At 31.7% G+C, this 11,723-nt stretch overlaps 1 protein-coding gene across 1 annotated transcript; it reads left to right on the top strand.

Annotated features, from left to right (window-relative positions):
* The first annotated feature begins 242 nt into the window (after window positions 1–242).
* CytC (mitochondrial cytochrome C) lies at window positions 243–3,003 on the top strand. The gene is made up of 4 exons (XM_069113344.1): window positions 243–397; window positions 1,589–1,638; window positions 1,986–2,127; window positions 2,206–3,003. Exons 2-4 carry the CDS (start codon window positions 1,600–1,602, stop codon window positions 2,349–2,351), a joined length of 327 nt encoding a protein of 108 aa, XP_068969445.1. The 5' UTR covers window positions 243–397; window positions 1,589–1,599; the 3' UTR covers window positions 2,352–3,003.
* Window positions 3,004–11,723: the final 8,720 nt, after the last annotated feature.

Raw genomic sequence — 11,723 nt, 5'->3', positions numbered from 1 at the left:
GTACTTCTTCTATATTATTCAGTAAAATTATAATATCATATAAAGCAATATATTTTATTTATATTCATTACCAAATGCAGTAATATATTATTTATAAGTATTTAAAATTCAGTATTTATTTATGTTCATTCCAATAAGAAAAAGAATTTATGCAGCAAGTTTAAATTTTGCACAAAATGTTTTACCAATCATAGCAAGAATTTTAATAATATTTTACCTGAGCGCCCTCTGGTAGAACATTTCGAATGTCCATGAACTATTGCATCAGCCATTAAAATACCCCGAATTGAAGCCCAGAGGAAATCAGTAGTTATACATACATTGATCAAAGCTTCTATTCACGGTCAGACCTCAGACGCTTGTGAAATTTTGTTCGCGTGAGTGTTAGTCACTTAAAGTAAGTTCGATTCTCATTTTTTTTTTAAGTGTTCAAAAGTATTATCGAATATAATTATTATTTTTATTAATATTTTTCATTGAAATTATTAAGAAATTGTATAAGTTGCTAAATAACTTAAACAACAATTTTATATGCATGGCGTTTACAACACGTGTAATTGAATCCTTGAAATCCCATAGCTATCGAAATCGTGAAATTTTTGTTCTACTGTAGCAATAATTTTCGGTTGTTTTAATCAAGTATAAAATTAATGTTACGTAACGTGGTTATTACCGAGCTGCTACTCTATTATTGCATTTCCATTAATAAAAAATTCTAAATCTTGTAATATAATTTAGTCTTCTTATCACAAATAACTAATATTCGCAAGAATATAAAAGAATTAGGGTTTATAAATTATATTATAAGCTATTGGGAAGTAAATGTGTACTTATATCATTCTCTTATAAAACTTCGTTTTATAAATTTCCGTGAGATTTAACATTAGTGTTCATTTCGTCAGTATAAAAATGTGCTTAGGCATTCAGTATCGCAAAACTAAAACGCGAAGTGCAATTTCATGAAGAATTTCATTAATCGTTAGAGTATTAATTTATAAAATTCTTACTCCGATTAGATTAGATTGAATTCTGGGCGATGCTGCACCTAGGCATATACCCATATATAAATGTAACTTATTTGACCTTTAGACAAACTACTTACGTCAATGTCACAATGTCATTTTTTTTTAAATCGAATGTTCTTATAATCTATATAAGATATTATATTTTATTGTTATCTTATGGATTTTAAAGTGAATTTTATTATCTATGTAACAATATTCAATTATCACGTTCTTTCTTATCATCTTGGGAATGACACGTGCTGAACAGAAAATGTAACGTAACGTTTTGACTCTTGACAGAAATGTCTTTTAATGTCTTTTTTCAATGCAGCAGAAAAATGTTACGTCTTTCTATTCGATGATTAAATTTGTAATATGTAAATTATATACAAATTTCTCATGTAAGAATATTATGAAATCTAAGACTTGTTCACATGCTTCGTACTTACGTAACGAACAAGAAACGAATCGAAAGTCAAAGTTATTAAAAATTTACCTTCTATGCACAGTAGATTGACAAAAAAATGTTGATATGTGTATGTCATCGATAGCTTAAAAAATTATATTTTAACAATTTTGCCCAGATTATAAAGCTATGGGTGTTCCTGCTGGTGATCCAGAGAAAGGCAAAAAGGTAAAAATTAAAAATATAAAATTTTAATGATTGTTTGATTTGTTATTCAATTTAAAACATATTAAAAATTTTCGTTAGTTGAAATTTATGTCGAAAAATGCACACATAATTTAATCTCTCATGACGTATGGAAACGTTGATACGTATACACGTGACTACACGTCACGATAATTTTGACTTCATCGGTAATATGGATTTATCGTTTTATTACATTAAATAATTATGCAATTTTTGTTCACATCTCAAATAAAATTTTTATCAAATTATTAATAGTTATTGAATATATATATATATATATATATATATATATATATATATATATCTGTAAAAGTAATCTTTTTTGTTAGCTTTTTGTACAAAAATGTGCACAATGCCATACAATTGAAGCTGGTGGTAAACACAAAGTAGGACCTAATCTTCATGGAGTAATGGGTAGGAAAACTGGCCAAGCTCCTGGTTACAGTTACACGGATGCAAACAAATCTAAAGGTATACCTTTTATTAAAATGTTTTTAATACAATACTAAATGTTTGAAAAAAGCTCACATTGTATACATACTATTGTAGGTATCACTTGGAATAAGGACACTTTATTCGAATATCTTGAGAATCCAAAGAAGTACATTCCTGGTACAAAAATGGTGTTCGCTGGTTTGAAAAAGCCACAAGAACGTGCTGATCTAATTGCATATATTGAACAAGCATCTAAGTAAGCTTGATACCTAGGAAAACTTATAAAGCACGCTAGACGTGTTTGGCGGGTATAGAGGAATTTAGTACTAATATCATCTCAAACCTCATGAACATCCCGCTACATTTCACTCAACTCATTCATTGATTTTTCTCCGTATGGTACTCGAACGTTTACAAAGTCTGAATAGTGACAAACTATTGTTGTTAATTATAAGTAGGTGTGTCATGCATGTAACTTATGTACATTGACAGGAGTTGGACTAGATCTGACTCTGCTTCATCGCTAAAGATATTTTGGTGCTCTCTCACGGTGGTTGAGCCATCCGTAGATTGTGCACTATTATTTATTTGTGATTGTACATTGTTGAAATTGTTCTATGAACTATTAAACTGTAATGCAAGAGTCTGAAAATACAGATTCAACAATGAATTTGTAATGTTCATTTTTGCTATATTAACAAACAATAAGTATATCAATGTCAAAAATATGGTAAAGTACAAAATAGCACTAAAGTGATACGCCCTGTCAATAATTTGAATCTAAATTTATTTGATATTAAAAGAATTGTATTAATTATACAAAGGAGGAGCAAATAGTATCTATAGTAAAATATTGAGAACCCTATTCAAAACAAATGAATGGAAGTAAAATAAATTAAATAATTACAAACATTTAATTGTAATATTTTAAACACTAAAATCCACTCTAAAAGTATTAATCTAGATTAGTCTTTGTATTTGATAAGAACCAGGAAGGATGCGGTTAAAAACGCCAGGAAATGCCTTATTCGAGACTTTGTGCAGTCTTCCAGTAAGAACTACTGCATTTCAGTTCGACAAGTCGTGAAATTACGTTCCTTCCACTAATTTTGAAGTTATAATGGAAAATAATTCCGATTGTTGCAAAGAGCAAAAGGTATTGAGTGATACTAATCATCGTATAGTGAAAAACAAAGAAAATTCATTAAGGCTTAAATTAGTTCGTGTATTTAGTTCTGGAACTTTAAAGAGTCCAAAAAGTCCATTAAGTATTTCGAGCTCTCAATGTTCGAGTCCTAGTTACGATAGTCCGTGTATGAAAGCGAGATATTCGTGGAATTTATCCTCACTTAGTAAGGAGTATTCTACGTTACGTGCATTCGAAAATGATACATCTTCAAAATCAGCTATAAATACTAGTCCTACAAATTCGCCAACTAGTTCATCCTCGCCGCATTCTCCTTATTCAACGTGGTATATCAACGAAAGGTAAGTTCCTTATAAATTGATGAGTATAAATAATGTTAAACACAATCGAACTGATTTAAACGTTAATTCAAATACAAATAAGCAAAAATATTATTTATTTAAAGATTACTTTTATTAAAAGCTTTCTATTCTCAGCATGAATATTTATAAGTAAGGACACATGTATATAGTTTTGACAGATATATATATTTTATATATCATGATATAGATGATGTTTTAGTAACATTCAATGTTAGTTTTTTTATCTCAATAAAAGAACACATTGCTATGATCGCAATAGTGTTTTCAAATATTATTTAGAGAAGAGTCGTGTGTCAACAATGTCTTATCAAATCAAGAAACTAACGTACGTAAATGCAAACGTTTACATAATCTTAATTTTTGTATCAGATAAGTGAATGAAAATTAAATAGCTTTCGATGAATTATTAGACAAAGAAATCTATGTGAACATGAAGCGTAAAAATGGGAAAAAGTAAATAGGTACTTTGAAGGTACGTTGAAAGTTGAAACGAACAGACATCGGTAGCAAAATGCGAATGGGTCGATGCAGCGCCGGCGCTGCAGAAGATAACCAAGAAGACGAATATCCCCACCAATCCTCTTCATCGTAAAAACGATCGCGTCGACGTGTACCCTCTTCTCCATCCAGTGTGCAAGACAGAGTGAGAGGAAAAGAGTCTCTCTACTTCTCTATCTCTTGTTCTCTTTCCTCCTCGCTCCTCGTCTCTGTTTCTTGTCGCACGAATGCACCTCGTTGTGCTCCGCAGAACACTACACGAAGCGCCTCGAACCAGTGTAGAACGGTTTGCAGTAAAGTAGGGCCGTTGTCGCGTTTACCTCCTCGCGGGGAATTAGGAATTGAATAAAATACAGGTATGTATTAAACTCATACTGATTGCGCCTTCAATCGTAGCCTGTTTATGCAGTCGATTATTTTTTTCGAATATGATACTTCACAATTGCAATTCTTTGTATATGTTGTATTTTATAATGTTAAAATATATAATGATAATAGTGACAATTAAATTGCCGCGCTTTTGCATAGCATAGAATATACAAAGTCATTTCCTAAAAATTATCGTGCAAAGTGATCGCGCGCGCGTATCGCAAAGCACATACAAACATGGATCATTGAAAACCTTGCTTGGACTCTTCCAAATATGCAAGCACTGTAGAAAAATCGCGAAACGTATTTTTTCATGGCTTTAAAAATCCGTAGTTTCGTTTTCAGGTTTTACCTATTTATTCATGCATTATCAAAACACTAGTGCCGTAACTATTGTGTGAGTTATTCTTAGAGTTATTCATGAACGATTTATTCATTAACGATTTATTCATCCATGTAACGGTTTCTTTCAAGTGCCGCGATGAAAACCTATTGTAATTTGTAATTTATCCGTTTCATAAATACAAACCATCTATTTATGGTCAAAGCTATATTTTCCACATACTATTGTTAACAGAAATTCCAGTGTACGTACGTGCACGAATATTATTATTCAGAATAATGCTATATATTACATGTATCCTGATTCAAAATTGTTTTATTATTTGAAGCTAAACATATTTTATTTTTTCATATATCATTATCATTTGTTTGTTTATCTAAGAAATTATTTTCAATCACTTTGCAAGCAATTTTGATTTGAAATAAATTTTAATATAACGTTTGCGAGAACTCTATGTGATGTTCGGAAAACTTTGTGATCACAGAGCAAAACGCATTTTATACTTTCAGTCTTTCGAGAGTCTGAGAATGGCCTCGAGCAAAGAGTATGATTTAGGACATAGTGTTTCCTAAAGTATGTAGGTACACATACGTACACAGTAGAACAAGAAGTACATACACGTTCATTTACACACACGAGTGTTCGTAACTATATCTATTTGTAGCCTGCATCATCGGACAAAAAGTAGGTCTAGGGAATCAGCTGACCGAAAGAGGCGCGTGCGCTTCACTAAAAGCAGAACACATTTGAAACGCCCACTATACACCTACTCTTGGAATCCTAGAAAAAAAGAGTTCTCGAAACGCGGATACTGATAAACCTACAAAAACTTTCGTTTAATCAATCTCTGACTACATGTACATGTGCGTCCACATAAGACATAAGTGATATTTTATATTTAGAAATATAGGCCATGCATATTTGATTCACATAGTAGTTCATATATATGTATATCACACTAGTAACACGAATCAAAGTATAAAAAGTATAAAAGTATAAAAGTATTATATGTACTTCCTCTCTCAACATAAAAAGGTGTAATAAAACAGAATAATTTATCATATAATAGATAAAAGTTTGAGTTCAAAAATAGAATTTTATTATACTCAAAACAATTGTATCTTCATACTTTGTTCTCTAATTCTATTTTCTGTTTCTTCATTTATAGAAAAGAGATTTTTAATTTCAACGTAATCCACGTATTTAGCTGTCATATCAGCGCACATTGCAATGACACGTAACGGATCTTTGGCCATGGCCGAGTGAGAGTTTAGCGCAAATAAACATAGTCAAGGCTGACATTTGCGTAAAAAGCCGTGAAATTTTGAAACTGTATTTCATCCATCCCGCATCCACTTTATGATGTAAAATAAATACATCTAATAATAAGAAGAATGGTTTCGTTTTCATATATGCAGCTCATTCGTATCACCGCCACGCTCTCTCTGTTGCATAAAACGGCTTTCTTAAACAAAAGAAGATTTGCTAGTGAAAGGAATTTCATTATTAGTCGTGAGAAAAAAAGTAGTGCAGTGACATACAGGAAAATCTCATTACTTAACCATATACTATAGTTAACTTATATTCTGCGGCCATAAAATCGTTAGTCTATTTTCAAGCTCCGTGTCTTCTATTTTATTATACTGTATACGAATCAGCTTCACAAATAAACTAATTTATAGACATTTTTTTCATTTGACATACCAAATTTTTCTTTTTTATAGCATCATTAAGAAATAATGGCATATACTTTTAATAAATAACTATTTATTTAAATTTATTTTATCAAATTATGTCAAAATTGGAGGTGGTACATGCTTGGATTGTTTTTAAACAATGTAACAAATCTTATAAAATATAACTGAATGTTATATTATCAAACAAACTGCGAACATCATAGACGCACGCGAGGTCTGATCAATTAACTCTCAAAGATAATAAACACGCAATGAAAGCAAGTCGCAGATAAATTACAATAATTAGCACACGTAGCGTAGCTCTTTGAAACTGTGACTGTGACGGGTGAAACGCTTCCTTCCTTCAATGCTTCCGCGTATATAGAATTTTTGCATGAAACGCGCGCGTGATTCCCATAGTTACATCATTATGATCGAATTAGGTGGGAAACCATGAGAAAATACAATGCTGATTAATTGTTCCAATGATGATACAGTGATGAAGTACTCGCCGCAACAGCAGCAGCAAAAGGAAAGGAAGTCGGAGAGCGACATTTGCTCGATCGACGCGGCGACACCGAATCGAGGAGCGCGGTGTCACTCGACATCGACGGAGTGCAAAAATTTGTCAAGCTCGTCGACGAGGAGCGCGATCTGTCGTTCGCCGTCGACGGGGATGTTCGCCTGGATGCGTGTATTCCGCCTCGCCTCGATGCTTCACCAGATCGGCTGCTAGAGCCGAGTATATGGAAAGCGAGCACCTCTTGCCGCAACTCATAGATGTATTTAACGAATTAAAAATTTTAAAAGATCGTGTACACGTGTGTATGTATGTGTGTGAGCGCTTGCGTGTCAAGTGTCCATAAGAGCGCATAGCCTGCGCCTACACTTATGCAACCCGGCTCGTTTGCGTATCTGCACGCATGGTCACACGTGTACAGGTGCATTCGACGACCCTTTCCTCTTGGTCGTGAATTACCTATCCATAGGGTGATCGGTTCGTAACGTAGGGACGGCCGACGTTAGCTCAACTATAGTGCGTTACGCAATAACAGCCACGTTAACAGCCACGGGCGTCGTACTGGTTACGTTACGCCTACTTATGTAGAGACGAAATTACATATACGCGCGTTCTCACGTATACGCGCATAGCGGTAAACGTTTTTGTAAGTGCGTATACACGCGTGTGCATCGTTGCACATAGAGCGCAGTCCCGGGTTCCAGTTAATCAATTGGTCATTTGCGAACCATCAATTAGCGCGTAAGCTTCGAAATCGGAGGTAATTTGTCGCAACACGTCGCTGGTGATCCATTCCAGATATATCCTCTCAACGTTCTCTTCTCCCCCTTCTTCAGTTCACTTACCTTTGGAGTTACGGGTTACATGTGCACGCGTGTACGAATACCTGCCATAGTAAATACGGTTTTTTAGCTTGTACGTGAATAGTGATAAGGATATAACGTGGTGCTATGTTCAAAACATTCCTTCATTGTCAAACTGTCTTTCGTTGCTTTATTTTAACTTGTCTGTTTCTTCCTCTGTTTTTACCCCTTTCTCTCTCCATTTCTCTGTCTATATCTCTATTCTTACAGTATCGATTTTTTTGCGGATAAGGACAATCTAACACCGGTGAATATTAACTATTTTTGTACGAACATAAATAATCGTACTACCTCCTATGTTTTCGTTATGGATTAGTTCGATCTGAAATTTATTAAATTTCATTCTATCTGAAGAACTGAAAAGCGTATTGAAATTGGTATAACTTTACATTTTACATTTATTTCTTAAAAATTACTCCTATTGAAGCATATAATATCGCGCGCGCTTCAGGTATCTACGATCACTAATTTACATCCGATTTCATCCCCTCCTCGATTTATTCTTATGCAATTGTTAAGAAAATCTGTCAATGTTGTTAATATCGATCGATATATTTTATGACTACGCAAATCGACAAATAAATTCAATATTTGCTTTAACGCGCGATTCACTATTTTATGCGCCAATCCTACAGACATCCCAGGAAAAGATCTCCGTTACTGCGAAACTGTGGTGGAACTGCGACCAGAACTTTTAGAAGTACGTTTATCTTTGAATAATAAAACGTTGTTCTGTCAAAAGATAGTGTTTATTGATTTATATCCAGCCAATAAAGCACAGAACTCGTTTGCACTATACAACTAGTATAGAATACTAGTTTTTATAGCGAACTTTCGTTTCTATCCTTGGAAAACTCTGTAATTGATTTTCAAGTTTGACGAAATGGAATCTTTTTTCTTTAACCACCTACGCAATACTATGCGTAGTTCAAGTTAAGTCACTGAAAGAAGTGTAATTGATTAACAACCACGAACCATTTGTGGAGCATACGGAGGCAGAGAAATAATAAACGAAAGTGAGTCACACTTGTGGGTTAAGAATAGATATGATTCTTTACAAGGTGTGTGATATATCGAGTACAAAACAATAGACTGCTAAGTATTTATTAATTTTTAATGAAGTCCATTAGAGAGCTATTAAGGACCTCGATTAAAAATTATAATTTAACATATGTACATATATATATAACTTCCACGCGATTATGAGCCACTGAGGTCATCAATTCGTGCATGACAATGATTGAAGTTTGTAAGTCTATATGTATACGTACGTCAATGATCTCATATTGTTAGCTCTCTGTTCTCAAGGACCATTTTCTTTATGTAACACATTTTAAATGAAGGTCTCTTCTTTCTTCCTAATATATAAGTTATTACACAACCAGTGATTATTAAATATAGTTTATCCTAAACTTCTTATACGTAATTAATTTGATAATTAAAATAGTTTAATTCTATTACAAAAAAAAAAACATGTTATACTATGAATGACATTTAAGTTTATGAATATTTACCTTAAAAATAACATTGATTACGAAAGTTTGGAAGGTTTCAAGTTTCAACTTGAAGCGGGTTGAGAAAAATAACACACTTCTCTTGATCAGTTTATATAGATGTAACATATAACACAGATATTGATTTTATTTTTATTTTCAAAGATAACTAACACAAAATAATGAGTTATTTTTTAAATTAAACTCAAGTAAAATCCATCATGATTGATGTATCGTGGTATATTTTTACGAATGATAATGAAAAGTATACGTTTGAAAAAAAAAGAAATATACTAGTGAGTACTTAATTGAACTCAAAAGTGAATACTAAAATTAAATTTACGCCTACTATAAACATTAATTATTTAATATAGACCAAGGTAAGAGTGTCATAACATTTTCGTAATGGTCATATATATTTTTTAAATTATATATTTTGTATAAAAACCTTGAAATATTGGAACTTTGTGGAAATAAAAGTAATTAGTATAAATATTTTTTAGTATCTCATCTTAAAATAATTTTTACAACAAGAAGGGGAAAGTATTTCAAATTACCAGCTTAATGTGGATCAATACTATTATTTTTGACATTTTATTCTTTATTTTAAAATTAATTCCTTTCGCTTTTGAAATATGTTTCTTGCTTCTTCCTCTCAATAAAAAAATTATGATGGCAATAATATATTTTTTGTATTTTACAATTTTGCCATATATAATTGCTCTAATTTTTAAGAATGTTATCATCTAATGATAATGAAGCTTTAATTATAGACTACGCAATTGATCTTTTTATTGCACTTATATGCATTGTAATTAAAAATCGATTACGTGGGTAATATACATATGTATATACATATTTCATAATACATGTGTTCGTTGAAGATATTTTTGCAATTGACTTTGTAATGATCTATGCCTTAGTTGTCCTTGAAATCTTTAAATCGCGTTCGCAGATAGATACGTTTGAAAGGAAGAACTTGTTTGTAATTTCCTTACAGTAGTGGGTTTGAAATTTATTCTTAAATTTAAATAATTAAAATTAAAATAAAATAATAAATATTTTTGTTTTTCATCGCTAAGAATATATGACTGATTATGCTAATTATTGTTGGAACACACCAGACAGTGATTCTTTGATTTAGTCTATTTATTCCGCTATCGAATTTTTAATTCGGTTTAAAAACCTTTAACTTTCAACGCAGCTTTGATAATGTTAAAAGTTTTCCTGTTATTTAAATTATTGACCAGCGTAGCAATAAATGTATACTCGTAAAAGTGAATGTGGTATCAAACAAAATCATAAGATGTTTCTTCTATTGCATTCTACCTACCAAGTAATGTCACAAGTCATTGTGTAATATCATCTGCAGTACATACTTATTTTAAACCTATGACGTAAATGTCATAGGTGCATAACCATTATCAAAGTGTATTTAGAACAATGGAATGTTGATACTTCTAATAACGTTAGTAATATATCTTTTGTTTCGATGTAAAATTATTTATATGGATACTTTGTTAGCATAATGCAAATCTTATCTCGTTATCTACTGCTTGTAAAGCAGTTTGTGAATTCTAGTATACCGGATGTGGGTTTTCTTATCAGAGTTGGTTATTTTGTATGCATATACTTTCATTAGAAACATTTGCTGAACAAGGAGAATTTGGTAAATATACAAGTACTAAATAGATATATAAATTGTTACTTTTATGGCTAAATATTTTATATGAAAATGTTAAATGTTAAATAAATATCAAGGAAATAAAGATAGAGTAATTTTCATCTAATATGTATATTTTTCAATAGTTATTTATGAAAATTTTTTTAGGTTAATGGCTGAGCGTCTGCTTTCAATTTCCTATTGCTTCAATTGTGATAAACATAGTCTTTGCATTTAAGGTACTGTATTTGAAAACCTTAATCAATACTGCATGGTTCACGTAACCTATAATATATAACGTATAATATAAAATAAAGAAGTACACGATTGAAATATAAAATACCATATTTTCTTTTCTAACTTCATAAATTAATCAAAATTACTCCAAAATATAGAAGTTGCATTTATGTATATAGTTCATTAAATAATTACAAGATAATGGATACTTATTATTATATTATTATACAACATCTTTTCTACGCCTATTACACAATTAATTTAATAGTAACGCAATAGGTATATTGCACTTATCTATACTATTAGAAACATTAAAACAAAGACTAGTAATGACATCTACAAAAGCAGTCGATAATACAGAATACGACTATCAACCCCCTAAAGCTATCCACCTTACCGGCTAACGTTTGATGCTCGGTACGGTTCAGGACTGTGGGTGGCAGGTAAGACAAATAGTGGTA

This window comes from Bombus flavifrons, chromosome 5 (assembly GCF_040668555.2).
Source record: "Bombus flavifrons isolate JBK064 chromosome 5, iyBomFlav1_principal, whole genome shotgun sequence".
Taxonomy (NCBI): Eukaryota; Metazoa; Arthropoda; class Insecta; order Hymenoptera; family Apidae; genus Bombus; species Bombus flavifrons.
The sequence above is the reverse complement of the archived record's forward strand: the minus strand, read 5'-3'. Positions and strand labels throughout refer to the sequence as shown.